Raw genomic sequence first — 27,689 nt, forward strand, 5'->3', positions numbered from 1 at the left:
CCGCCTATAAGTCAGGCACTAAAACATTTTAAGTAATAAATACCATCACAGTAAATACCAATGATTTAGGAGTAAAACAATTTCACAACCATGAGTGATACTGTTTATTTTAGGTATGCTTTTAACTGCTATCAATTACGAACAGAGACAGAGTAATTACATTGTTAAAAATATCTAAAACAATCAGAGCTTACCTAAACACAAAACTGCAACCGTAAGGAAAAAATTTGTAACTTTCCCAGTAATTCAGAATGACCCTTGTGTAACCCATGACGCCCCTGCCTGTGAGCAGAAGTGTATAAGTACTTGCATAAGTTTCACAATGAATTTGCAGCTGCATACTTTAACCCGTAGTGTGTCAGACTGTCTTTCCTGCGCCGACCTCTCAACTTTCCTCGTTCCTTCTCCCTGCTCCCCCTCGGACTGAAGCCCACCGACAGGGTGGTCCGCGGCATTTGTGTTCAAATTTCATATGTGATATTAGTCTAGCATTTTCTGTTTTGTACTACTACACTTCTCTGATTCCATGAAGCCTATTTTTCACCCTTCAGTACCTCTGAAATTGTGATGTAGCTGATGACTGCCATTGGCCTAAGTCATGCCAGCTATCATGACCTGTAAAGGTGGAAACTTACACGAAACCTTCCATCGACACCTGCTGGCAAAAGCAAAATTTGCCAAGGGAATGTCAGTGGGTTGGGGAAAAAAATCTCAGAGATAATAATGAATCCTTCTTTTGGAAAAGGTCATATAGCCAATGTTTTTTGGTGCAGAAGACAATGTTATGTGGAAAAACACCCAACAGCAGCTCTGAATTAAAAATGCTTCAGAAGGGTAATACTCTAAATATGAGAATATTTTCATTTTTATGAACACACAGAATGGTAGATATTAAAAAGACTTTTAAAATAAGCCTAAAGCAGCACTTTCAGTACATTTAAAATAAAAATTCTAAGTGCTAAGAAAATACTTCTGTAATGGTACATAAAATAATGTGAATTTTACAATTGGCGTCTTAGATTTGATGATATGTGTTAACTATATCAAACTTTGACATTAAACCATGAAGACAGTCCCACTTTTTTTTCTAGGCCCTGTTAAAATAACATTGGAATTAAGTAAGGGTCTACTAACAGCTGTAAGCCCATGTAATCTTGGGATCTTTTCTGATATAAGATTTTTTTTCCTTAGAGAGTTTATAACACTGTCTTAGATGTGCCTTTTTTATTTCTATTTAAGCCACTTTGTTTTCAACCCCCCCACCCCGCTCTGAGGTTAATACAGTACGAGGGTACAAACAATTAGGTTACATTAGGTTACAATGTTTGTGCGTGTTGGGTAAACTCTACGCTGTAGTTGAGCTCTTCACCCAGGAGGTGTGCCATATACCCTTTCATTGTGCCCATTAGATGAGAGCACACCAATCCCTCGCTCCCTTCTTTCCCTCCCTACTTGAATTTAATTGTGTTTTTCTTTTGTTTGGGTGTGTAGTTGTTCATCTACTGGTTTATATAAGTATCGAGTACATGGGATATTTGCTTTTCCATTCTCTTGATACTTTCCAATGTAAGAGTTTTAATGACCCTTCCAAGTTTTTCTGTGCTATTTATAATTTATTTATTTCCGATTTGTTAATTTGTATTTTTACTAGGAAATCATCCATTTTCTTTAGAATTCCAGTTAGTTGCCATAGGTTTCTCTTATAATACCCCGTTTCCTCGAAAATGAGACATCCTCAGAAAATAAGACCTACTTACAGGAAAGATAAGACATCCCCTGAAAATAAGACCTAGCACATCTTTGGGAGCACACCTTACAATAAGGCACTGTCTTATTTTTGGGGAAACAGGGTACTATGTATTTCTCTTCTATCTGTAGTTTTCTAGAATTCTTGCAGAATTCTTAATTTTATCAACTTTTGGTCAGTCTTTTTTTCTTAATCAGGCTAGATCTAATTCAAATTTTGCAAAGGAATTTATATTTATTTGTACTTTTTATTTCTTTTCTATTACACTAATTTTAGCTTTTTTATTAGTCCACATTTTCTAATTTTTTTTTTTTTTTTGAGACAGAGTCCTGCTCTGTCATCAGGGATATAGTGCAGTGGCATCATCCTAGCTTGCTGCAACTTCAAACTTGGGGGCTAAAGTGACCCTCCTCCCTCAGCCTCCCTAGTAGCTGAGACTGCAGTGTTTGTCACCATGCCCAGCTAAGTTTTTCTATTTTCAGTAGAGGTGGGGGGTCTTTCTGTTGCTCAGGCTGGTCTTGAACTTCTGACCTCAGGTGATCCTCCCTGAGAATCTCAGAGTGCCAGGATTACAGATGCAAACCACCAAACCCAGTCCCCTTTTCCTAATTTTTAAAAATTTACTTCATTGCTATTTTTTTCTAATTTCTTGAGATTAAAAATTAACTTTATTTTTATATTATTTCACCGGAACAACCATGTCATATTATACTCTACAAGAAAAGAGTATTTGATAGTATTCATGGTGTGTGTGTGTGTGTGTGTGTAGAGAATATTTGAAATAAATTTGTTACATGCACATCCCCTTCAATCTTGGAATTCCAGAGTTAAGAATTGAGACTATAGGAACAATAGCTAATGTATGACAAATTACATAAGCATGGGTGAAGAGTGAGGGGATGATGAGAATGCAACCTGGAATAAATGCAGTAAAAAAAAACAAAACCCAAAACCAATTGGGTGGCGCCTGTGGCTCAATGGAGTAGGGCGCCAGCCCCATATGCCTGAGGTGGTGGGTTCAAACCCACCCCTGGCCAAAAACTAAAAAAAAAAAAAAAAAAAAAAAAATCAATGGCAGTAAGCAACATTTAAGGTATACATTTTCTTCTGAGAAGACTTTCCATTGTGACATTTAGATTTTGGTAAAAAAAAATTTTTTTTTTCATTACTTTTCTATATATGATTCTGGTCATTTCTACATTTACTTTCAACATGTTGGGTTGAAATCAGAGAAGGTGATTTTTAGAATATTTTCAGGTTTTCTTGTGGTCAAATGTGACTGACTTTTGTAAATATTATATAGGTACCCAAACAGGTTTTGTTGTTTGTTTGAAGGATGTTAGATCCTATACGTAGATAATTACATCAAGTTTATTGATTGTATATTCAATTCCTATGTCATCCCACATTTGTTGTGTATCTGATTTGTACAATTCTGAAACAAAAGTATTTAAGTCTTCCAATATAATTCCCTTTTATATTTCTTATTTTTTTTAAACAGTTTTTGCCTTATACATTTTTTAGGTTGTTTGGTATCAACATTTGAACATTCTCAGTCTTTGATTATCTATGTACAATTTGTTTTTTTGTATTCCTGTATCAGTCTTTATATTGATCTGTTTACTCTTCCTGGATCTCTCCTCAAGTCTCTTATCCTTTCTCTTATCATTTTAATTGCGCTTTATCTTTCCTTCATGCTTTGAGGTATTTCTCCATTTGATCTTCTAACCCACTAATCTGAGTCTCAACAGTGCTCATCTCCTTTCATTCATGTAGAAAATTAAGTTGAAAAATCTTTTCTTTTTTTTCTTTAGATATGTTTTTGTTTCTTTTGTTAACTCAGTGGGGTTCAGGGCTGTTTGGAGTATCCTAAGAGACACATAGTATTGCAGCTAGATCTAAATGAAACTAGGGTAGAAATTATGTATAGTGTTTATAGAGGAGTTGAAATTTCCTTACTGTTTTCTATCATGCAAATCTATGTTTATGAATTAACTATGTCTAAGGCAGATGTCTACATTTTCTTTTCCTAGAAATTTCATGCTGTTCACTTTTGTTTACAATGTTAGCAGTGTGTTTTTCTGTGGTCAAAAGAACCAGGGCACAACTTGACAAGGTTTTCCTCATACATGAAAAGACTGTCTCCTGCTTGTGGCTGTAACCTAATTATTTCACCAAGTCATGCTTTCATGAATGTTTCTGATCTATTTGCTGTTTTTGTTTTCCACAATGTGGCCAATTGCCGTAGGTAAAATTGGCTTCAATATGGCCTTTCTACTTGAATATATCATCTTATGCTCTCAAAATACTTTCAGTTGAGAAAAAATACTTTCATTTGAGAGAAGCAAAGAATGCTGGATTAGCAATCAGTGTCTGGTCTAAAGTAGGCATTCAATTAAAAACTTTTTTTGGATAGATGAATGGATTCTACCCCAGGCTCTGTTACTATTTAAGAGAATTTAGGCAAGTTGCTTTATCACCTTGTTCTCATTTCTTCATCTGTTAAAACCCTAATCCCTTGACCTCAAGTTATCACAAGGGGATTTTCTTTTTCTTTTCTATTTTTTTTTTTGAGACAGTCTCACTATGTTGTCTTGGGTAGAGTGCTGTGGCATCACAGCTTTTAGCAACCTCAAACTCTTGGGCTCAAGTGATTCTCTTGCCTCAGCCTCCCAAGTAGCTGGGACTACAGGCACCTACCACAACACCTATTTTTTGTTGCAGCTGTCATTGTTGTCTACCTGGCCCGGGCTGGATTCGAACCTGCCAGCTCAGGTGTATGTGGCTGGCGCCTTAGCCGCTTGAGCCACAGGCGCCAAGCCTGCATCTGTGTATTTTAAAACTTCCTCTGGTGGTTCTAGTGTGCAGCCAGGTTTGAGAGCAGCTGCCCTTAAGAAACCTTTCTAGTATTGTTTTCCTCCCTGTGGGAGAAAGACTAATTCATCTGCTCAGATGGCAGAAGACTGAAGATAACTGGTCCAAATTTTTCTATTGGGTAGTTTAAGGAGTGCTTCTCCGTCTTTTGGCTAATATCAAGTGAAAATTTGACCTCATTTGAATCTGCCTGACCCAAGTGGTATAATCTGGTCAGTTTTACAGAACACTATGTAAGGATAGACTCTGTCTTTGCAGGAGAAACCTGTGATTTGAGTTGGTTACATTCAATTTAAGGGGAAGAATGTAAGAAGCTATCTTCCAATTTGATAAGGCTGATATTTAGATCCCTATCTCATGTCTACTTAACTTCTTGACTGATTTTAAACTTGAAAGGAGGAAGGGGGAAAACTTAAGATTAACCGCAGCAATACATACCACCAAATCTAGTACTACTTCAGTGTCATGAGTGTTAGATAAGGGTAGACCTTTGAATGTGCTTTGTAAATAGTGAAGAGCTACTCTGATATTTACTTATCTAAGGTCTCCCACCAGGTCTAAAATTCTGAATACATTAAGATATAGTCTAGACAGCATTGCTCAATGCTGGTAGGCCGGTTGTAGTGCAGTACCAGTTGTTACTGATTTCCTGTCATGGCATATTAAATAAAGAAAGCAGCACACCATAGCAGAACTAGGGTTGAAGTGAGAATCCCCAGAACTGGATTTAAGATTCAGCCACTTAAGAATCTTGGATATGTCTCTCTGGGCTTGCATTTTTTTCATTTCCAAAATAAATGAGTCAACTTCAGACTTCTAAAGTTTCTTCTAGTTCTAACATTCTAAGGAAAGGTGATAAAATGCTCATGAAGCTAGAAGCCACTAGTGTGATGGGCAGAACATGTCTAAGACTCACACATCCCTTGGAATACTCTGGCTTTCTATGTGGCATCTATAAAAAAATTTTCTTCTGGCACCACTTCTAAGGAGAATTGGGTGGGTTGGAGAATGCTTTTATCCTCAGGAAAGAGACTGGAGTTATATTTGATGATTTTTCTCTTGTTCTTCAAATTTCTGGATCTATCTTTACCAAAAGCCTTCCTATATACCAACCAGAGCTTCTTCCATCTCAGCAAATTTGAAACATTATCTGTTCTGCAAAGAATGTGTCTTTCTTACTCCATTTACCCTAACTCATAACTAACCACAATATTCTTCCATATTCTGGAATCTAGAAAATTATAAGGGGTTCTAAGTTCCCCCAAATAATGGCACTATAAAACAGTAATATGAAGTGTTATAATATCAATGTGCTCCACTGGAACTATATTACTCTGGGTTAAGGGTGTGTGATTCTGGACTAAATGCAAGAAGTAACTGACCTTACTCAGCAAGATAATCTGACCAACTTCTTTAGAGCATGCATCCCTAAGTCTGTTCAGACTACGGAAGCAGAAAGAACTCTAGTAGGCCTAATTCAACTTTATCCCTTTCATCTAGCAGAGAAATGCTAATACATGCTTGATTATGTAATCAATTATGTAACAAATAATCAGGCAAATAACAAATATTATATAAATTTTAGATTTTTTTAAAAGTAAATGCTCATCAATTAAGACTAAAATACGGTTACTTTTACACAATATAGAAATGAATTCCAACAAAAACATTTTTAATAAGGCACATTGTTCAATAAGGCAAAATTCATACAGAGGATTTGTTAATAGAAGATCACATTCTCTTGTATGTTGTGGGGGGGCACTAGAGTTGAAGTAGCCTATTCTTTTTAGAACAGTTACAATTACAAGGCAGTATATAAATTTGACACAATAAACTATATCATCTCAAACCAAAACTTAATTGTTTTGCTGAATAACATTTATTTTTACCACTAAGCTGTAATTATCTCTGTATCTATAGTTGTACACCTTCCTAATTCACAAGATTTCAAATATAGAAAATTAAGAAATTGGAGCAAAAAAACTAATCTGATTAAAAGTCTATGTATCTTTTTTTTTGTATCCTTTGTTGATACTTTGAAGTTCCAAACTTTCTGAAAAGTTAAAATACTAGTTATTCTAAAATTTTCTCCATTTTCTTCTTTCTTTGTTTCTCACACAAAATGGGCTCAGAAATGCAAAGAACCTCAACTGCTGGCACACAAGTCTTTACATGGTTGTTGTAAAGTGACTGCTGGGGTTAATATTCTTTCTCAAGAACACATCAATGTGAATCATTTAAGTTAGTAAAAGGATTCTCTTAAAAATCAATTGTAGACAGAATTAAGCAATTTTGTAAGGTTTTGTTGTAGCAATGTCCATCTTACCCCTAGCATCTTCTCCCAGCTGAAATTTATAACAAAACAGTCTTACGCAATATAGTGACAGCCAAATGAACAGATTAAGTTCTGGTGAATGCAGATGGTCTTTCTACTATGGCTTTCTGACATGACTGTATATAAATAACCTTCATTAAACTTATAGATTTTAATATTTATTAGATTGAATACTGTCCATAAGAATTATTGAGACTGATCAATGGTAGTTAAAAGTTTAGTAGCACCCAAATCAGTATTACCCTGTGAATGTTCAATAATGTATAATGTTAGTGAATTGTTATTTTTTACATAATTCTTAGTACATATGAACCAAGGAGAAATAGACAAAGAATGGAGATGTTTACAAGCAAAAACATTATAACACATCACCTTTCCAACCTATACTACTACAAAGGAGACCAGTGGCAAAATACAGTAGGCCCCATAATAATAATATCTTCATATGATGCTATAAATATTAAGATGATCCGAAATTGCTGTCATCCTTTGGTGGCACCAGTTACATTTTTAAAATAAAATATTAGAGAATATACCTTTCACTGACTTTATTTCAGGGGACCCTGATCCTTATGGCTTTGACCTTCCGGGACAAAGCATGATTGAGTTCCTCCCTCCCCCACTTAGACCTAGACTCTACACATCAAGCCATTAGGAATCTCTTAGCATCAGTCTTTCTCCCTCAAGTCAAATTCAAAAAGGCACGAGGCTGTTACAAACAACTCACCAAATTTACCATTCCAAAACTTTGGGTCTACAGTGGAGGATTTAAGGCACACACTTTCTAACCATAACTGAAATCACTGCTATCTTTAAAAGCATCAAGACAATGAAAATACAAAATTGTGCACTATTAAATTAATTCATTAACATAGAAATGGTGAAGGTCAAGTACTTTTTTCCCAATATAGAGGGTCTCAGAAATACTTATTACAGGTCACACTAATGACAATGAAAATACAAAATCATGCACTATTAAATTCATTCATGTTATACAGGGTATAGCTTAACATAGAAATGGTGAAGGTCAAGTACTTTTTCCCCAATATAGAGGGTCTCAGAAATACATATTACAGGTCACACTATCTAAAAACCTATGTAATAGCTTCTACTGTTGTTAAACGCTCGGAACAACTTAAAAGCTCATTACTTTAGACTAAATAGGGAGTAAGTAGTATTTATACTGACATAAAGACAAAAGATCTCTTCTTTTGGATCTTTTAGCTAAAAATTAGATACTTCTAACTAAATGTGAGGCCTCACGCCTGTAATCCTAACACTTGGGAGGCTGAGGCAGGTAGATTGCCTGAGCTCACATATTCGAGACCAGCCTATTGAGCAAAGGTGAAACCCCATCTCTAAAGAAAATAGCTGGGCATTGTGGCGGGTGCCTGTAGTCCCAGTTACTTGGGAGGCTGAGGCAAGAGAATCGCTTAAGCCCAAGAGTTTGAGGTTGCTGTGAGCTGTGATGCTATTGCACTCTACCAAGGGTGACAAAAGTAAAATTCTGTCTCAAAAAGAAAATGCAGCATAACTTATCTTATATATCCATCCAACTAATCTATCTATACGGGATCTTACTAAGATGTAGGAAAAATAACCATTAACTTCTTAAGTAGCTACTACTAAAATGTTTTCAATGATCACTTTATTTGCACTACTTGCTTAGTGTTTTTACTTTTTTATATAATGAAAGGTAAACATTAACCAAGGCTACCAGCTGTAGCATGAATTCCAGGTTAATGAGGTATTACTTTCTCCCTTTGGAGAGTAAGGCTGGCTGTAAAGAAATCCTATTACGTGCTGGCCCTTCATTGTGGAGGGATATGGATAATCTCCCAACAGCAGAAGCTGAATAAACTTAGTGAGTGATAAAGGCTTTCAAATGGTAGTCAGTAAGGCCACTTAATAACTTAAATTTTAAAAAGTTCGCTATTACTTTAAGGGCTTTTTTGGCTCAGGAATATCCCTAGGTGTCTGATGACTTTTCTTTCCCAGCCCTTTGTTGCTTTTAAAAATTTTATTTAGCACTCCAGCAATCAGCCTTACATTCTTTTGTTTAAATGTGATATTTATAACATGGTAGAACTGATCTGCAGTATTACAATGCACTATTATGGACTACCTTTACTTTTATTTACATCAACACAAAAATTTCTCAAATTGAAGGTATAGTTTACAATACAAATCTTTACTTTTAAATGTGGTAACAAGGTTCTAAATATTAAGAATTTTATAACAAGAGACATCTTCCACACACATTTAGAAGTACAATATGACCAGTCCCTTTTGGATCTATCTCCAATAATCAAAATACAGGAATACTGAGAACCCTGACCAGCTGGTCTTTGTGTCAGCCAATCCCTGGAACCACAGAATCAAAATATTATATTAACTCCTATCTTCTAATATCCTAAGATTATCTCACCAACTCAGTTTGGAGATGCTGAGAGAAATGGGTTCTAGAAATAAAGACTACCAAGAATTAATAATGTATTTATTCCAATTCCAATTCCAATTAGTACTAAGAATTCCTTTCTAAATATGTTAATGTTTTGCTGAAGTAGTTTTAGTCACAGTTTTGGTCACTAAAATCATCCAAGTAGAGCAAGTAGAGCGGTATCAAAACTTATTTCATTATGAAAATTAGACATTGCTGAATCTGTAAATGTATTTTAAAAAGCCAATTAAAGTTCAACAGTAATTAAACACAAACATGTGACTTAAGAACTAAAGAGACTATCATTTTAAATATATAGCTATGTGACTTAAGATCTGATTAGATGGTATCTAGATAATTGAATCCCTTGTATCTCACTTTCTGATTAAAAATTTTTATAATCATCAGTTTTGAAAAAAGGGAAGGCAGGGAAAGAAAACAAGGAAAATCTTAGAAATTATTAGCAGCTCTTATAAAAGGTTAGGTCAAAGATTTTTTTAAAAGATAAAACTAACAGTTAAAATGTAGATTGCATTAAAAGTTACCAAGACAGTGGCACAGTAATCCCACAGAATTTTCAACTGTACACAGACAGAAACACATTATGTTCAAAGAACACTGTAGTATGTACTTACATTACATAGCAAAGGTTAGCAAGTATTTCTGGTTGGACCTACTTATTAAAATATCTCTAAAAGATGAAGCAGTATACCTTCTTCCTGGGAAGCCAGAAAGAGTATGAAAGGTTAAATACTGTATTTACATACCTACCAATTTATTTTACAAAGATTAACTCTTAGAAGACTATTGAAGCTGTTACTTAGGTCAAGCTGGTAATTAATTAGAAAATAAGCAGAGCTATTTAAGCCAGAAAAATTTGGTCCTATCAATTTAGGTATTTTAATATGAATATATTTTCTACAAAAATATTTTAAGTATCTCAACTAAGTCCCTTAAAAACATTTTAGGTTGATCTTTAGGTGTGGCCTAAGTCAACTTTACCTTTCATAATTATGAAGTTTTGCAGCATGCTGTGGCTCACATGGAGAAGTAAGCAAAATTTACTACCTCTATTTTATGATATAATCACTCATGTGTTACTTCACTAGGCAGTAGAAACATTAGATAACTTCTACGGACATAGAACATTTCTGAACCAAAAAAAAACAAAAAAAAACTACATTTTATCAAGGTGAAGGTGAGGGGATTCACTCTATAGCAGCGTCCCACAACTGCAGTTCATGAAACTCTCATGAAGTTTCATGAATTAACATACAAATAAACACATAAACCCTAAATAATCCTACACTATAGAATCTTCTAAAACAAAAAATTATATAAAAACCCCAATACATATATATATCATACAATAATCTGTTTTTTAGAAATAGTGTGCCCATAATAAATGATCTTGAGATATCAAAAAAAAAAAAAAAAAAAGTATGATGTGGTGTGCCCTGTCAAGAATGCCAGAAGTCAGAGAAGAAATCATACAGATAAGTTCTAACACTTCTCTAATGTGTGTATTATTGCATATTAAGCAGTTACCAAAAAAATCATGTTATTATAGATTGGTTATCTAATAATTATAGTAAGCATTATGCACTTTATAATATCAACTTATAGTTGTGCTATTCAATATTTATTACATATTAAACTAGTTAATAAACATTTGATAAGTTCTACTGCTAATTTATTTGTAAAAACTTTTTTCTGCTATACTTTAAGGATACAAATATTTAATACATTTTTTTCTATTTTATCAATCCTTTATTTTCAAAACGTATTCCATGATTAAAGTAGTTTTGGAAACTGTTATATTGTGTATAAAGAGTTCCTCCAATTTTATTTGGCTTGTCAAGTTTTTTATAGAAAGTTATAGTTCAGCAGATGACATAGGCAAAAGAATCACTTTTTTGTCCACTCATTTAGATATAAGATATAAAGTTTTCCTAACTTGCATCTCTTCCAGAATTTTCTGCCAAAAAGATTAATTAAGATTGTGGCCTCCCATTAATTGCAAAAGTGATATGCTTACAAGAGATTTACTATACATTTAAACCAAAAAAAAAAAAAAAAAAAATGAAGTTAAAATGGCCATGACATCGGATAGTGGAGATACAGTTGTTTATGTAGTTCTATTAAAGCATATTTTATGGGCCAGATGCGGTGGCTCACGCCTGTAATCTGGGAGGCTGAGGCGGGTGGATTGCCTGAGCTCACAGGTTTGAGACCAGCCTGAGCCAGAGCAAGACCTCGTCTCTAAAAATAGCCAGGCATTGTGGCAGGTACCTGTAGTCCTAGCTACATGGGAGGCTGAGGCAAGAGAATCGCTTGAGCCCAAGAGTTTGAGATTGCTGCGAGCCATGACATCACGACACTCTACCAAGGGTGACAAAGTGAGACTCTGTCTCCAAAAAAAAAGCATATTTTGAAGTATTCTGTATAGTATGTCATAGTTTAGGTTACTCTGGCATTATTTCTTAAATAACTTTCTGTATCCTTGCTAGGATTAAGGCAAAGGCATGTAACAGTTACAGTGATGGATTACATGTTAATAACAAACATACAGAACAAAGAAGAACTGAAGAGTTTTAATATCCCACTTAAAAATTACATCCCTTACTCTACCAGTAATTGTTCAGAAAAGTTTAGGTCCTATGTAACATCTCTGAGTTTATCTGAATAGCTGTGTAATCTAAACACATGGGAAACAAAGAAGGGAAGGCTAATCCTGATTATGGTATAGTGTTCCTAAACCCTAGGACAACTTTGGTGATAACTAGAGCTTTGGTAATTTCTTGCTTTCATCATCCCAACTGCCACAAGTTAACACTACTCATGGCTTTTTATAGCTCAGCTCCTTGGAATGCTTCATTCTACTATGTGACTGATGCAAAACTAGAATGAAAATTGCAAATGATCCGCCAAATTTAGAACTGCCATTCAGAGTAAATTGTACTCAAAGAATCCCAACATGGAACAGGACTCATTCCTGCTGAATAGGCAGATGAAACAGAATGCTTCACATCATCCCTGATTCTTTCATTGATACTCAGGATGAAGATAAGGTTTCTAGTGAAATTCAAGCTCTATTTTCTTTTGTAACCACCTTTGCTTAGTTTTTAGTATTTCACACCACCCCGCATCCTTGTTCAACCAAGAAGAACTTTCTGCATTCTGTGTGCGGCAACACTAGCCTCATCTTCTGAGTCAGATTCGCTCTGGGATGTGGAGCTGTGAGAGGCAGAACTGCAAGGGGAAGAGCACTCTGGAGAACACAAGTAGTGCATCAGCGGGAGGCGGTACTTCCCACAGAAGTCCACAAATTTAATCTGTCTGACACAGCAGTCAAAGTAGACTCCTAGAGAGAAGAAATACAAAGTGATCTTTACAAAGCAAGGAACAAGTTTCTTTTCCAACCCTTTCTCCAGAGTGCTGGAGAAATGTCACAAAAGACGGAACTTCTGTCAATCTTAAGCAGAGGTAATATTTGCCTCTATAGTTATATATAGACCTACTGGAAGGTCTTAGGGAAATTTGGCTACAGAGAGAAGGCGAGGAGATTTATCTTAAAGGGAGCAGGCACAGAAAGGACACTGCTTACTTAGCTTATTTTCTCTGGGTGACTCGAGGAAGTGTGGCTGATGGAAATTGTAAGATACCTAAAGTACCCTCCCTCTCTTTCCCAAGCTACCCATTTTGGTACCTCCTTATAGTCAGGAGACTAAAACAAAACAAGAACTCCTTTAATAACGATCTTAAAGAACTAGTTATTATACACAAAATTTGTAGAAAGGATGGCTTATGGTACTCCTGTTCTCATGTATGGGGAAGGCAAAATTGAAAGAAACAAAATGTCATTTTACATTTCCAATAGGCTCAAGTCTACAGGACTCAAAGCTATTTCACTGATGATCTCATTTGATTCTTACATAATCATATATTGTCGGGTATACTGAAAGCAGTATTAAACTCTTTTGATTACTGAGTTAGTAGTGCTCCTAAACTATGGCCACTCAGCAAAGTAAAAATAGAGCTAGAGCTGAGAGGAAGTTACCATGCCTCCAGATTCTAGCTGATCCTTAAAAAGATACTGTACATCTCTAAAACACAAAGACTGTTACAATGATTGAAGTAAAACCAGAATATTTAGAACTTTGGGTCTCATTGCCTCTCTGGTGAGGAATCTCCATCTTTATACTCTGCTAAGTTTCTTGTTGACACCAACTACTTTATCTTTATCATGTAAGGAACCAAAATAAAAAGATGTGGTCCAAGCAAAGGAGAAACAATGATTCCTATTTTTCTTTTTTCCCTGATACTTCCCTGCTAGCACTGTAGTTTTCTAATCTCTTAGAAAGTATACCTCCTAGTCTAAAGGGGGAAATTTGTAGTATACATGTATTACTTTGAACAATTTAGGAAAGTAGATATATTCAATAAATTAATCAAAAGACTGATTACTCCTCCCAAAATATGTTAGCTTCTTGAAAATAGATGGAATAAAATAAAGCATTATGGAGTTACTATGAGCTAAACTAATATAATACTATGTCATTTGTGAGATCTTCGACTACAAAAGAAAGTATCTCACAAAATATAAAAGTATTTTTGGCCGGGTGTGGTGGCTCACGCTTATAGTCCCAGCGCTGTGGGAGGCTGAGGCGGGTGGATTGCCTGAGCTTGGAGGTTTGAGACCAGTTTGAGCAGGAGTGAGCCAGAGTGAAACCCTGTCTCTACCAACAACAAAAAAAGCTGGCGTTGTGGCAGGCGTCTGTAATCCCAGCTACTTGGGAGGCAAAGGGAAAGAGAACTGCTAAAGGAAGAACGGGAGAAAAAAAACAAACTTCAAACGAAGAAGAATGAATAAGCCAGCTGAAATTAAAAGCAAAAATAAATATATATATATAAGTACTTTTAACTTACAGATCAACAACTAATCAACAACTATGAATCTGAAGACAAAAATTTCTAAAGTTTCTGATTTTATATATTATCTTAAATTTTATACTGAAAGTTCAAGAATCATTTTTGTTCTTGATATAAACAGCACACCAGTATAATAAAGAAGTCCTTAAGAAACTATATCAGAAGGCTGGGCATGCCTGTAATCCTAGCACTCTGGGAGGCAGAGACAGATGGACTGTTTGAGCTCATGAGTTGAAGACCAGCCTTATCAAGAGTGAGAGCCTCTCTAAAAAAAAAAAAAAGCAACTAGCCAGGCATTGTGGCAGGTGTCTATAGTCCCAGCTACTTGGGAGGCTGAGGCAAGAGCACCACTTGAGCCCAAGAGTTTGAGGTTGCTGTGAGCTTTGATGCCACAGCACTCTACCAAGGGTGACATAGTGAGACTGTCGCAAAAAAAAAAAAAAAAAGAGAGAGAGAGAGAGAGAATTCTTGCAAAGGTTCTTTTCTAAAAAAGGATGAATTCAAAGAAGCGAAGAAGAGACTAAATCTAGATTTAGATGAGGCCTGAAGGCCTGGTGTGAACGCTGTTCTCTGTGTTTTCCTCTGTCACGATGATAGCCAATTCAAGAAAGGAGAATCACTGAGAAAACCTTAAGCACTTCCTACTTAGCACAGTACTATAACCTCTACCAGCTGAATGACTAGAAATGGCCTAGAGCAAGCATCCTTGAACTTTTTAAACAGGGGGCCAATTCACTATCCCTCAGACCATTGGAGTTGAAAAAAAAAACTATGAACAAATTCCTATGCACACTGCACATATCTTATTTTGAAGTAAAAAAACAAAATGGGATCAAATACAATCACACCGCCTCATGTGGCCTGCGGGCCACAGTTTGAGGACCTCGGCTAGAGTATTGTCTTTTTTTCTGCTTTTAAACCCAAAGTGTCTTTTTTAACTTTTAATAATCTTTGAGGAATTCAATCACTTTCTCTTTTTAACCTTATAAAAGTTTCAAGACCAGATGGGACTTCCAGGGAATATCTCAACTGGTTTTGATCATCATTCTGTAGGACTACCTCAGTACCTACTGGATTTCTTTAAAAATAGTCTTTTATGAGGGAATCAAAACAAAATTACCTGCTATCGATCACCAATACCCACACATATACCCTGGGGCCCTTTAAGCCTTTAGCAACCTGGCCTCACTGTACCTTTTCTCTCATTACTTTCCTAATTGTACATCTGAGCAAAATTATTGCTAATCCAACATTCTACCCCATACTGCTGTCTCCATTTTGCACTCTGCATCTGAAAAGTTTCATAATCTTAATCGTACCCCTATCAAAATCTAAGTCATACCTCAAGAATCATCTCATCTTTTCTAGATCTCATTCAATATACTCTTTCCTTCCTTTGATTTCCAACATTTTTAACTCTTTAGCATACTTACCTTACTCTGCCTTGTATTACTTAATTCTCTCCAAATCCAAAATCAAAAAATTTTGAACCATGGATTTAAAAGAATATAAAGTTCTAAGGTATATCCTAAAATCAGCATACATTTAGCTCACTTTCATACATCATGAATCACACCCTGTAAAGATATATGATATACAGAATGTTGAGTCTTAAGAAAATGTCCTTCAAACAAACATGAAAGCTATCCAAAACATTAGAAATTCTTTTTAAACAATCAGAACTGTTGATGCTTTCTTTGTATTTTTGTTCATTTTACCATCTTGATTTATTATCTTGTAACAGTTCCAAAACAGGATGAGACCTCCTGGATATTTTCTTTGTGTAAAATGAATTCTAAAATTATGGAAAAAATTAAGAAAAAAAAGAAGGAAATCTAAAGGGTAAAATATCTTTCTGGTAAAAGGGCAAAAGAACGAGAGGAAGAAACAGACACTATCTTTCTCTGAAAGAAGATTTAGGTAACTAAAACAATACTTACATCATTAAATTAAAAAACATAGCTAAATGAGTGGAAAACATGAAAACTAAATTAACTTACCTCCACATTTTGGGTTTGGGCAATTGGTGGCTAACCCCAAGTATCTAAGAAGATTCCCAGGAAGATCATAGGGAGTGTAGGAGATATTTCGAATTTTAATGGTCCGTGCAGCTAGTTCCAAGAGAGTTGGAGGGTCGTAGGTTAAATCTCTAACGAAACGAACAACCAATGGATTTCCTCGTAAACTCAACTCTTCCAAATGAATAAGGCTGAGGATCTCTCGAGGGAGATAAGTCAACAAGTTGTTGTGAAGACTGAGGGAACGAAGAGAATGCAACCTAGAATAAATGCAGTATATATATATAAAAAATCAATGGCAGTAAGCAACATAGCTACTAAGAAAATTAAGTTTGTGTGTGTTTGCGGCGGGGGGCTTATATTGTATAGAGCTTGATTTCTCCCTTAGAATGAGCAAGTAAGATTAAGGTCAACTGAAGTAAAATAAAAAAGTGCTAAAACCAGATCCGAGTGCAAATTTGTAAATGTCATGAAGGACTTCTGTCCCTGAAATCTCAGCAAGCTTAGAATACTTACAGAGTATTCTAGTATTAGCTGATATAAAATATCAGAGTTAAAGATATTTGGTGGGGGTGGGAGAGGGAATGCTCTATCATTCAGATATCTAAAAAAGGAAAGATTTCAGATGCAACAGGAGTGAAGATGCTTCACATTGTATGTGTAAAGCCTCATTATGATAGGAATGCTTTGTACCAAGTACAAAGCAAAATTACTAAAAATTCCAGGGAAATCTATGCTAAAGTAATACTTTATTCTTTGATTATAGAAAATAGGCTGACCAAATTTTTGAGGAATAAACAAGAGCATTTTTTTTTTTTTATTGTTGGGGATTCATTGAGGGTACAATAAGCCAGTTACACTGATTACAATTGTTAGGTAAAGTCCCTCTTGCAATCATGTAAACAAGAGCATTTAAAAGGAAAATTAAAAATAACCTCAGAATTATAACATTTACTTTGAGAATACCTAATTCTTTTCTACACATAAAATATGTGAGTAAATGCAAAAACAATTATCACCAGGCGTGGATATCTGTGTACATATAAATGCTTGAAACTCACTGTGAAAGCTGAGGAGGCACACTTTGGATTTTGTTGTCACATAATACCAAGTAAGTCAGAAAAGGCAGATTTGCTAATTCTGGTGGGATTTCTTTGATGAAGTTTCCTCCAAGATATAAACTTTCTAAACTGCAAAAAAAATAAATAAATGAAAAAATAAAGTAAATAAATACAAGCTGGACAAGATACTCATTGTTTCTACTACAATGAACATATTTCATCTATTCATTCAGCAAATGTTTTACTTAGGATTTGTTATGTGCTATACAGCCCTAGAGAAATAATGCATTCTTCAGGAGCTTATACGAGGTCCTATAGTTAAGCAGACAAGAATATACCATGTTAGACATTATTACAGTTAAACAAAAGGTCGAAAATAAGCATTACATGATTAAAATACCAAAATAAGAGGGACAATTCATGAATGATATAGGAGTTGAATGAAAAGAAACAGAAATAAGAGGCCACAGAAGTACTAAAGCCTTCCCAAAGATGTTATGGATTCAGCTGGGCTATGAATTTAGCCCATGTAGATGTGAGGAAAGAGGACATTAGGTTGGAGAGGGCTTCTTAGATATAGAAAGTACACCTTTTAATAGAAGAAGAGAAAAAATATTTTGAGGCATACAGACATGAGGCTGAAGAGAGGCCAGATTATAGACTCCTGAATTCCATGCTGCTATGCCTGGATTTGCTGCACTAACAGGCAACTGAAAAACCACTATCCTCTTTTTGAAAAGAGTAAAAAACCATATTTGAAATCTGTAATTTCTCCTTTGCTCTTATTACAGCAAATACATTTTTCAGAGTCTATCTAAATTGAACACTGTCATGAAATTAAAGTTACGGTTTCTTTCAACATTGAGTTAATATTTTATTAAATGTTTTAAATGAGATCAGCTTTAATTTTCTTAAACTACTTAAAGGTGTGAAAATGACACTATTCTGGGTTTTTTAACTCTTCAGTTCCCCAATTATTAGTGAAATTTGGCATCTTTTCACATGTTTCTAGCCGTTTGTAAATCCGTAGAGAACTGCCTATTCACATCATTTACCCATCTTTCTCATGGATTATATGGCTTTTTCTCATTAATTTGTTGGGAGCTTTGTTGTCATTAAATATATGTTCACAGAACTTTGTTTCTTTGTGGCCTTGAGGATATTCTATTTTTGTTCATGTATTGAACCTATAAAAAAATTTATAGCTCTCAGGATTGAGCTTGCTAACCGAACACACTTTTTATAGTGTCTCTTACTGTTTCACCTTCTTGGTTTGGTGGTTAGGCTCCTTTCATCACCACGGTTTGCTTTCTTCCCTTCAGAGTTCCATCAATTTTTGTTCTCTCTTACCTATACAGCCATACATTCGTGACTGCTAAAACTTCTTGAAGTGTTCCTCAATTATATGAAGCATTTCTCTTTGTTCTTTAAGTACATTTTGTCTTGAAATCTATTGCTCAGCAGTTTTATTTTTGTTAGTAGTTATTTCACTCAATCTCAATTCCACCACTTACCAATATAAAAACTTGGACCAGTTACTTAATCTTGCTGTGCCCCAGTTTCCTCTTCTTTAAAATGGAATAATATCATATATAATATAAAATGCCTAGTTAACTAATATGAACTAACATCATGTGCCATGCACCATTTTAGGGAATACAGTATAAATATAGGTCCAAGTTCTTGACCTGAAGAAGTTTACATTCTAGTAAGAGAGAGAGAGAGAGATACAATAAATAGATAAGTGCATGTCCATATGCCAGACAAATTTTTTTTTTTTTTGAGACAGTCTCACTACATAACCCTTAGTAGAGTGCTGCAGTGTCACAGCTCACAGCAACCTCAAACTCTTAGGCTTAAGCGATTCTGTTGCCTCAGCATCCCAAGTAGCTGGGACTACAGGCACCCACCACAACGCCCAGCTATTTTTTGGCTGCAGTTGTCATCTGTTGTTTAGCTGGCCTGGACCGCGTTCGAACCTGCCAGCCTTGGTGTATGTGGCTGGCACCGTAACCACTGTGCTATGGGGGCTGAGCCTATGCCAGACAGTTTTAAGTACCATAAGTTGTAAGTGCCATAAAGTGCACATCTATTCTGCTGGATAGTTTTAAGTGCCATAAAGAAAAAGGGAGGCAATCAGGTAGTGATGAAGGTGATACCCTAGAGTGGTCAGGAGAGGTTTCTCAGGAGATGACATTTGAACAGAGATCTAAATGAAATGACTGAGTGAGTATAAACGCCTACACTGGAAAAGTGACTGGTGTTGTCAAACAGCCACACAGCCAGTGTGGGTAGATCAGAGTGACTGAGGGACCAAGGTGATCAAAGAGGTCTAAGAGGTAGCCTGGGAAGCCAGATCACAGAAGGCCCTTTGTGCCTTTGTAAGGAAAGTTTTGAACAAAGTCTAGTCATTTACTTTGACTTGCTCTTTAGAAGGATTACTTTGGCTGCTGTGTGACCAATAGCTGAAGAAATGGTGGGGAGCACCTTGGGCAGGAGTGGAAGCAGGAGGAGCAGACTGCTGCCCAATGCAGTAATATCTGCCTGGTGTTTCTTTTTCTAGCCCTTTACTTTAAATTTACTGGTTTATGATTATTTTAAATGTAACTGATAGTTGACATGTCTGGAATTGTGTTTTCTATACCATGGTATATTTTAGTACCTTTTCCCCTTCAGTTCTGTTTTTTGTTGTGCTCATCAAGTTTCCTTTTGTTCCATTCTCCCTCTACTGTTTTTTTATTTCATTTTTTATTTATTAAAAAATTTTATTTTGTATTAAAATTATATATTTGAGGTATGCAATGTGATATTTTTTATTGTTGGGGATTCACTGAGGGTACACAGAACCAGGTTACATTGATTGCTTTTGTTAGATAAGGACCCTCTTATATTTGTGTCCCGTCCCCAAAACATGTACCACACCCCTCGTCCCTCTACTGTTTTGAACTGTATATGTCATTTCCATTTTGCTAATAGGTGTCTCCTTCAATTTCCTTTGAGCTTAAAATACATACTCCTGCTCCCTTCTCTGTCTTTCTCTTTTTGTCATCTGGAATTAGCTCCACCTTGATTTACTAAATAGGTTTATTTCCAATCAGCAGTTACGATAGATTTTACCGATTTTCTTTATTTGCTCATTTTTGGAGGCTTGTTATTTCTTGCAAGGGTCATTTTTCTTAGAGTACGACATTCAGAAAATCTTTCAGCAAGAACTCATGGTTATTAAACTTTGATTCCTTTGTCTCTGATATTTTTACTCTCCCTCTTGAGTAATAGTTTAGCTGAACAGAAAATCCTCGGTTGGCAGTTACTTTCTGTTGGCCCTAGGAAGATGCTGCTCCATTATTTTATTATAGTCAATATTACTATTGTTCCTTTGCAGATAATCTGTCTTTTTTTTTTTTTTCCTTGTTAGGAGCTTTAAACATTTTTTTTTCTATTCATCTTTATTATTCTGAAGTTTTACTCTGACATTTCAAGATAATCAGATTAGAGAGCACTTTCTTTAATTGTGGGAAATTTGACCATTAACACTTTGTACATTGTCTTTCCTTTTCTCTCTCTTTTTTTTTTTCCTTCAAAACAGGGTCTTGCTATGTAGCCTGGCTAGAGTGCAGTGGTGTCAGCATAGCTCACTGCAACCTCAAACTCCTGGGCTCAAGTGATTCTCCTGCCTCAGCCTCCCTGGTAGCTAGGACTACATATGTACACCACCACGCCCAGCTAATTTTTCATTTTTTGGTTTTGTTGTTGTTGTTTTTAATAGAGATGTGGTCTCCCTTTTGCACAGGCTGGTCTCAAACTCTTAGCCTCAAGCAATCCTCCCACTTTGGCCTCCCAAAATGGTAGGATTACAAGCACGAGCCACTGCACCTGGCCTTTATTCTCTTTCTAGCATTGCTCTTAGCAGTTTGATTGGAAAATCTATCCTCTACACCTTAACATTTTTTTCATACTTTGCATTTCTTTACCTCTTTGTGCTGCACTGCAGAATAACTCAGTAAGATTTCTCAGCTTATGGATTCATTCTAAATGGATTTCTGTCCATTTAGCCCTCATAATTATGAGGTCTCACAATTCAGTTCACAAACTCACCTTACAAAAAGCACTACGTACCTCATTGCTGAATATCACTACACTCACCTTTGAAGTACTCCCCTTGGGAAACTATACATCAATAACTAGTCTTTCCTTCAAAGCATTTTTGGAACTCTTTCTGGAATGGCCATCAGAGCTGTCATCATATTACCCTTGATGTCACCAAAATGTCTTCCTTTCAATATTTCCTTTATCTTTGGGTAAAGAAAAAAGTCATGGGGGGCTAGATCAGTGATTAGGGAGGGTGTTCCAATACAGTTATTTGTTTGTTGGCTAAAAATTCCCTCACAGACGCCATGTAAGCTGGTGCATTGTTGTGATGCAAGAGCCACACCTTTCTCATGCCAAGATTTTCCTGTTTCTCTATCAATGTTTACTTGGTCTGCTAGACTTCTTACAGCCAATGATTTTGACACACAATTTGATGAACTTTTGCAATGTTTTCATCAATTCTTCTCACTACTGGCTGCCTTGACCTCTCTTCATCAGTGATGCTTTCTCTCCCCTTAGAAAAGTATTTAATCGATTTTCATCTATTATTGGGCAACAGACATGAATAGAACCTCCTTGGAGGAAGATAGGCGAATGGTTAACAACATTAAAAAAAATGCTCATTGCCCTTAATCATCAGAGAAGTGCAAATCAAAAGTACCCTGAGATATCACCTAACCGCAGTGAAAATGGCCCACATCACAAAGTCTCAAAGCTGTAGATGCTGGTGTGGATGTGGAGAAAAGGGAACATTTTTATATTGTTGGTGGGACTACAAACTAATATAGCCTCTTTGGAAAGAAGTATAGAGAATCCTCAAAGAACTTGCCTTAGACCTCCCATTTGATCCGGCAATCCTATTACTAGACATCTACCCAGAGGGGAAAAAATCATTTTATCATAAGGACATATGCACTAGATTGTTTATAGAAGCTCAATTTATAATTGCCAAAATGTGGAGACAACCTAAATGCCCAGCAACCCAGGAATGAATTAACAAACAGTGGTATATGTATACCATGGAATACTATTCAGCCATTAAAAAAGATGAAGACTTTGTATCATTTGTATTAACCTGAATGGAGCTGAAACATATTCTTCTTAGTAAAGTATCACAAGAATGGAGAAGAAACTACCCTGGAAAAGAGAAATGCTTTAATGAGCAGACTGTAAAGGAAGAGTTGAGCAAAAATAAATTTATATTATTTGTAAGTCACCTAGTTTGTGGTATTTTGTCACAGTTGCCTGAATTTACTAAGCTCGGAACCAAGAGAAACTAGTCTCTGGTGGTCAGTTACTACTCTGTATCTCCTTTCAGTGCCTCGGAAGGAGGAACACACAGAAAAAATGTCAAACATTTGTAGCTGCTGTGACTTTGGCAGAGAAGGATCTGGTAAGTTCTAAAATATAACCAAGACCAAAATTTTCCAATTATGTAAATTCTCTTTTGCAATTGATAAGTATCACTAATCAGATTACATATTAAATTTACACTTAAATATTTACTTTCAACCTCAATTTCCAAAGTTCTAGGGACTTGATGCCTTTCATTGATTTATGGTAATTAAATTCTTAAAATACACAGTTTCCAAATACACTTTTCTGTAAGGAAAAAGAAAATTTGCTGAATTTGAAGCAAAACTGTAGAGTTTAAGTTCTTGGGTTTGTCAACACTACACTGCTAGAATGTTAGAATAATTCTATTCTTTGACAAATACAGAAATTAGGAAAACTTAATAATAATTTATAGAACATCCTTTCTATTTAATATTAACAGACCATCCTTAAAGTTGTTTCTTGAAAAGTTTATCACCTTTCCAATCCTTAGGAATATCGAAGTGGGTGCTTTTTCTCTATCAAGGGAAAATGACCTACTGAAAACATACACTTGGCCTCCTTAGTGCCAATCAACCTTAACCCAGGTAAAAAGAGAAAAATGCTTTTTGCTTCTTCACCCAAATAAAAAGACATTAAATACTACAATAACATTAGTCTTATCTTATATGATTGGTTAAAAGGAGATGGTATTAAAGTAAAACACAGATGTACTAAGAGGGAGAAAACAGAAAGGAAGAGAAACCCAGATAAGAACATCTGTGAATAAAGAGTTTTCTTGAAGTAGCATACTCCTTAAATCATTTTCAAATGCTATCACTCACAACAGGATTTTAAAGTACATATAAGTTCAAAAGTAGACACATGAATAGAGGCATCTTCTCTTGATATTTGTGCCAAAAACTTAGGCAATAAAAGAAAGAAGTGGAGGGGAAAAGTTCAGAACCAGAGACAAACTCAATATCCGAGTCTAAATGGGGAAAAAGGGTTTTATTAAGGTTTTACCACATTCTATTCACTATCTGATCATGTCACGTCTTTCCTAAGATTTAAACCAGTTGTACACTAGATTCAAAACATCCCAGGGCATTAATTTTTAGCTTTTATTTTATCACAATCGTTATATTTAAATCTTCCAAAAACCACATTAAACAGATAGTGAGAGGGGTCATGAACAGAAACAGGAAAGGCATTATTTAAAAAGAAAAGGCTGTGGGGGAAGAGTACCAATGAAACTCATGCTCAAACCTACTCTCCAAATATCTAACATCTCAGATGCCGAACAACCCTGAAGCTTTAATTTATTTAAAGTCTGCTATCCTGGATGACAAATTATTAAGCTCTTCTTTAATTAATGCCTAAGCTAACAGAGAGAAATAGAGAGTAAGAAGAAGAAATAGGTCAAAATATGAATCAAACCTACTTTTTCAGCATTATGAAACAAAAACAAGTTTGCCCATAGACTGTTGCCAGTTATGTTTATTTGTAGCAAAGTAACCTCATATTTTGAGGGAAAGAATCTACTTTGGCAAACTTATGGCTCACACTCAGATTAATTTACTCCAGGGGAATGAAGTTGATCATAACAATAAGTTAAGATTTTTAGTATATACTTACCTCTCGGGAACTTTTTTCCAAATTAACTAAGGGGTAGAGCAGTGGGATCAGTCCAGGTAGAACAGTGCTTGTGAAAGCCCAGACTTAAGAAGAAAAGTACTTAAATTCTGAAAGAAGGACATTGTACTAGGGATTGAGCAAGAGGGTAAAGTGTCAAATATAAATTTAGACCAGTCAGGCCATGTCAGGTCTTGAAGGCTACGGAAGAGTTTGGATTTTAATCTAAATGCACATGGGAGAGTTTTAAGCTCATGTGTCTTGCTGCTGTTTTGCAAGAATGGAGTGGGGAGAGGGTAGAGAGATGAGAGGAGATTTTGAAGGCTGATTAGAAGGAGGCCATTGTGGTAGAATGAGGGATGAAGTACTTTTCTTCTTAAGTCTGGGCTTTCACAAGCACTGTTCTACCTGGACTGATCCCACTGCTCTACCCCTTAGTTAATTTGACTCTTCTTCCAAAATCTCAAATGTTACTTGCTCAAGCACAAAAATAAGTCAGGTCCCTCTGTCATTTTATTTTAAAGCACTCTGCACATCTTCATAGAACTTACAACCATTGTTACTAAACAATGAGGTTTACAGCGAGTTGTTGAAAGTCTATCTCCTCTACTCATATGTTAGTTTCACAAGGGCAAGAACATGTTCACCTCTTTATCTCGCACCTAAGATAGTGCCTGACGAATGGCAGGTGCTCAATAAATATCTGTTGAGGAGTAAATGAAGGGACTTCTTGTCCAAATGTTTTGTTCATGCCTATGATTAAGACATAGGTATGGTTAAGTGACTTGCCTAAGGCTGGGACACCAAGAGTTCTTATTCCCAGGCCAATGTTCTTTTCACTATATTTAACTCGGTGATACTTCTATCTCTAACATTCTATTATCTCTGAAAATGCAACAAAGGTTGTGAAAACATTTTACAGGATTTTCCACTTCAAACAATACACATGCTCTTGTTTTATTTCCCTCTCCCGAACGGCACCTATAGGGGACTTTTATTATCCTGCCTCTCTCCTTCCTAACATTACATTAAATTAAAAATATATTTACTAAGCAGCTCCCATAGCTCAGTGGGTAGGGCACCAGCCACATACACCCAGGCTGGCGGGTTCGAACCCAGCCTGGGCCGGCTAAAACAACAATGACAACTGCAACAACAACAAAAATAGCCAGGTGTTGTGGCAGGCGCCCGTAGGCCCAGCTACTTGGGAGGCTGAGGCAAGAGAATCGCTTAAACCCAAAAGTTGGAGGTTGCTGTGAGCTGTGACGCCACAGCACTCTACAGAGGTTGATATAGTGAGACTCTGTCTCAAAAAAATGTATATATATATATTTACTAGATAATCTAATAGATGTGGTGGATAATTCCTGTAAACAAGGGATTGTATTCAATATGCTAAGTGCAATGGCAGGATGAATGAGTTACAGACGAAGTGCATATTAGGCAATAATTTATTGTGCAGGGAGCAGTAAAGAAAGGAATCAAGAGGTTAGTTACCCTTGTGATAGGTTTTGAAGGATGAATAGGAGTTTGCCAGGTGAAGAAAACATTCCAGGCAGAGGGAACAACAGCACATGCACAAAGGCACTGCATCCACTCAACAAGTATTTAACTACTGGGTACCAGTGCCAGCACCTACAAGCTGCTTTTCCTAAATGGGAAAGTGTATGGCTCACTGAACTCCACAATGGTACTGTTGTTATTGCTACAGAGAAAAAAGGGAGATAGGAATGTCGTGGAAAGCAAGTGTCAAATGGAAAAGGCATGTATGGATCCGAAGACTTTCGAGCAACCAGTGAAAACCTCAACTTTACATCTGTTTGATTACCCACTGAGTTCTGTTCACGCCCAAGATACAAGAAAGACGACATGAAAACTGGCCCGAAAATCTTCAGAAATCAGACACAACATACCAAATTATGTCATATAGGTAATCTTACCAGATCTGCACTACACAGACTGCCAAGCAGTACTGACTACCACACAGTTAAGGAGAGAGCCTGCAAAAAACCAGAACAGTTGCGTGACAAACGCACCGCGCTCTTCCCACCTCCGGCAGACTCGCTCACCTCCGCAAGTTCTCGATCTCGGCCGGGATGCTCTGCAGCTGGTTGCCGCCCATGCTCAGGGTCTGCAGCGCACGCAGCTCCAGCAGCGAGGCAGGCATTTCCTGGAAACAGTTGCCGCTGAGGTTGAGCACCTGGAGGCTGCGGCATAGCGGCGACTGGGCCAGGCCCTTGGGCAGTGCGCTGGGCCCGCCGAGCCGGTTGTTCTTGGCTAGCAGCGTGCGTAGGCCGCGCAGGGACAGCAGCTCCGATCCGAGAGTGGTCAACGCGTTGCCGCTCACGTCCAGCAGCTGGAGGTGCTGGAAGCCACTGCCCAGCGCCCGTGGCAGCGACACCAGATGGTTGTGAGGCAGCAGAAGACGCAGCAGCGCCTCCCGAGCGCCGCGCCTCTCCTCGCCTCGCGCTTCCAGCTCGGACTCCAGCTTCTCGGGGGACATGCTGAGGCGGGACCAGTTCAGTTCGGCCTCCCCCGCCGTGGCCACTGCCGCTCCAGCCTCGTCCATCCTGGCGGCCGCGCGGCGCTTGGCGCTGGATTCCCCAGAACACCGCGCGCGGTGCACGGGCCGCGAGCTCCGCGGCGCCCCGGAACCTGAACCCAGGGATGAGTCGGAAGTGGCGCGAGCGGGCCCCGGCCAAGTCACGCGACGCGAGGCCCGGGAGTGCGCGCGCCGCTGCGCGGGCAGGCTCCGCCTCACGTGGCGCGCGGCGTGGCGGGACTGCGCCCAGCCAGGCGGGACCTGCAGGCCGCGGAGTTGTCCTCTCAGCCGGTGGGGTTTTGGCGGCCGCTCTTTGTAGTCGCCCGAGTCTGATGACCTGACCCCGGGCTCCAAGACCGCCTCAGTAAACAGCCCAGGCGCTGATTATGTGGCCTTGAGAGTTAGCGCGTCATGGTGCGCCGCCCACTTGTTTTTCACTTTTGAGTGGGGCCCTAGTCAGTAGGATTGTGTCAGGACAGGAATTCGGAGGCTCTTGACGGCAAAACGCCAGGAATGTAAAGTCCAGGGATTAACAAAGCCAACTTCGAAGTGTGACGGCAGCTGGACTAGAAATCAGAACTCCTGAATCCTTACGTGGTCTCTGTTACGTACTCTGTGTGCTCAAAGCATTTGATTTCAGTTGTTAGTCTATAAAATATGGATAATACCTTCCCTACTTGCACTACAGGATTTTTTTTTTAA

General features: G+C 37.2%; 1 protein-coding gene across 2 annotated transcripts; it reads right to left on the reverse strand.

Annotated features, from left to right (window-relative positions):
* Positions 1–6,189: 6,189 nt before the first annotated feature.
* LRRC58 (leucine rich repeat containing 58) lies at positions 6,190–27,325 on the reverse strand. 2 transcript variants are annotated; one of them, XR_008374987.1, is made up of 5 exons: positions 26,515–27,133; positions 17,408–17,536; positions 16,329–16,606; positions 15,762–15,905; positions 12,698–12,760 (listed from the first exon to the last, which is right to left on the reverse strand). XR_008374987.1 is itself a non-coding variant. In XM_053565802.1 (4 exons), exons 1-4 carry the CDS (start codon positions 27,012–27,014, stop codon positions 12,552–12,554), a joined length of 1,116 nt encoding a protein of 371 aa, XP_053421777.1. In that variant the 5' UTR covers positions 27,015–27,325; the 3' UTR covers positions 6,190–12,551. The 2 variants fall into 2 exon arrangements, 1 of the variants encoding a protein (XP_053421777.1); XM_053565802.1 differs by lacking the exon at positions 15,762–15,905 and having other exon boundaries at positions 6,190–12,760; positions 26,515–27,325.
* Between the last annotated feature and the right edge of the window lie 364 nt (positions 27,326–27,689).

The sequence above is a fragment of the Nycticebus coucang genome, chromosome 16 (genome assembly GCF_027406575.1).
Source record: "Nycticebus coucang isolate mNycCou1 chromosome 16, mNycCou1.pri, whole genome shotgun sequence".
Lineage (NCBI taxonomy): Eukaryota > Metazoa > Chordata > Mammalia > Primates > Lorisidae > Nycticebus > Nycticebus coucang.

Coding starts and splice junctions, on each gene's coding strand:
- LRRC58 (XM_053565802.1), bottom strand. CDS start 27,014: ATGGACGAGGCTGGAGCGGCAGTGGCCACGGCGGGGGAGGCCGAACTG. Junction 17,537..26,514: donor GAGATCGAGAACTTGCGGAG/GTGAGCGAGTCT, acceptor TTTTTTTTGCAG/TTTAGAAAGTTTATATCTTG. Junction 12,761..16,328: donor CCCAAACCCAAAATGTGGAG/GTAAGTTAATTT, acceptor TCTTCTCTCTAG/GAGTCTACTTTGACTGCTGT.